At 47.5% G+C, this 1352-nt stretch overlaps 1 protein-coding gene across 1 annotated transcript; it reads right to left on the bottom strand.

The window, feature by feature from the left end:
• Positions 1-200: 200 nt before the first annotated feature.
• LOC119594231 lies at positions 201-990 on the bottom strand. Its single transcript, XM_037943301.1, has 2 exons — positions 371-990; positions 201-238 (listed from the first exon to the last, which is right to left on the bottom strand). Exons 1-2 carry the CDS (start codon positions 951-953, stop codon positions 201-203), a joined length of 621 nt encoding a protein of 206 aa, XP_037799229.1. The 5' UTR covers positions 954-990.
• Positions 991-1352: the final 362 nt, after the last annotated feature.

The raw sequence follows: 1352 nt of genomic DNA, 5'->3' as shown, positions 1-1352 counted from the left end.
GTTAATCTTGTCTTACCCTTGGGTGTAAATGACTGATGAAATAATGAAACACATATTATTAGCATAATATAATGATCCGTTAAAAAAGGAAAGAATTAGCGAATAAATGGAATTAAATAATCTTGGAAGACAAGGCGATGAAGTGATATGTCAGCGACCCGTCAGGAAGGTCCTTGGCGCAGGGTTTGGGGAAGGCGTTGCTACACAGGGGCAGGGGAGCCCGTCGCCCACGCGTCCTCTGGAACCAAAGGATAACACTTCATATGCAGAAAATTAATGAATGAATATGCCGTTCAATTATCTAGCTTATTATTGTTTATGATGTAAGGTTAGACATAAAATGAAAAATGTATGTGTTCGCAAAGCTCACCTGAGTACCCATAGCTGGCGTTGACATTGTATGCTGCCAGAGTCTGTTGCATCATGGATATGTTGCATCCTCTCATAGCCATCTCCATCTTTATGTTCTTAATTTCCTCTTCTGTTTTCTTAATACCAAGCCTCGTTTGCATTTCCTCTCGTTCATCCTTATCTCTCTTCTTTTTCTGCTTTATCGCCAGCTGCCTGCGTTTCTCCAGCACGGGGTCGTCTTGTTTCGGCCAGTCGTACATCTTGACTTTGCGTCGTCTGTTGCCGCCCGAGACGGAGGGGGGCGGCGAGGGGGAGAGGCCGCCCCCTAGTGCCGGGGCTTCCAAGTACTCTGCGCTAAAAGCAAGTGCCTCTGACGCTTGGTACAGACTCGCCTCCTCAGCGGTCGGCTGCCCGAACGGATAAGACTGGTCGAAATAGGAGGCCGAATGGAGGTTCTCGGCGCTCTCCGCCATGCCATGAGGCCACATCTCAGGCTCGTGAAGAGAGGCGTTATAGCCGACGTCCTGCACGTAATACTTAGAAACAGAATAACAGTCCTGACCAAAGCCACTGTAGTAGCCTCCTTCGTAAGCTGGCTCCATGCTTGACAAAAGCGAGAGGGCAGATAGTACTTCTTTAGGCTGGTGTCCAATCCATCTGTGGTGCAAGTCACCCGCAAAGCCTCTTTTTAACGCACGGGGAACCATGGTTTCTACGAAGCTGTTAATGTCGACGTTTGGTTTCCTCGACGCCGCATCAACAATAAACCCTTGGGAACCACCGGTCTCGACAACGTTCCTTATCCTGTCTAGCAGCCATCAACCTGCCGCCGGGATTGACGCTTCTCTCGTGTTTGAAGCATCGTGTTTGTTTTCATTATACCACCATGTCCGTGTGCGTTTGTATAGATGTTTTCCTGCCCATGTATATTCATAATACTATTCAAATAATAAAATAGTTACGAAGCACAAATTGAGGTGGCACTATCGTTGCCAGTGTCA

This window comes from Penaeus monodon, chromosome 33, assembly GCF_015228065.2.
Source record: "Penaeus monodon isolate SGIC_2016 chromosome 33, NSTDA_Pmon_1, whole genome shotgun sequence".
NCBI lineage: Eukaryota > Metazoa > Arthropoda > Malacostraca > Decapoda > Penaeidae > Penaeus > Penaeus monodon.
Note: the sequence above shows the minus strand (reverse complement) of the source record. Positions and strands in the feature narration are given on the sequence as shown.

Excerpts from the sequence above, each read along its gene's own strand:
- LOC119594231 (XM_037943301.1), bottom strand. The coding sequence starts at position 953 with ATGGAGCCAGCTTACGAAGGAGGCTACTACAGTGGCTTTGGTCAGGAC. Across the intron at positions 239-370 it reads CGCCAGCTATGGGTACTCAG|AGGACGCGTGGGCGACGGGC; the intron begins GTGAGCTTTGCG and ends CTTTGGTTCCAG.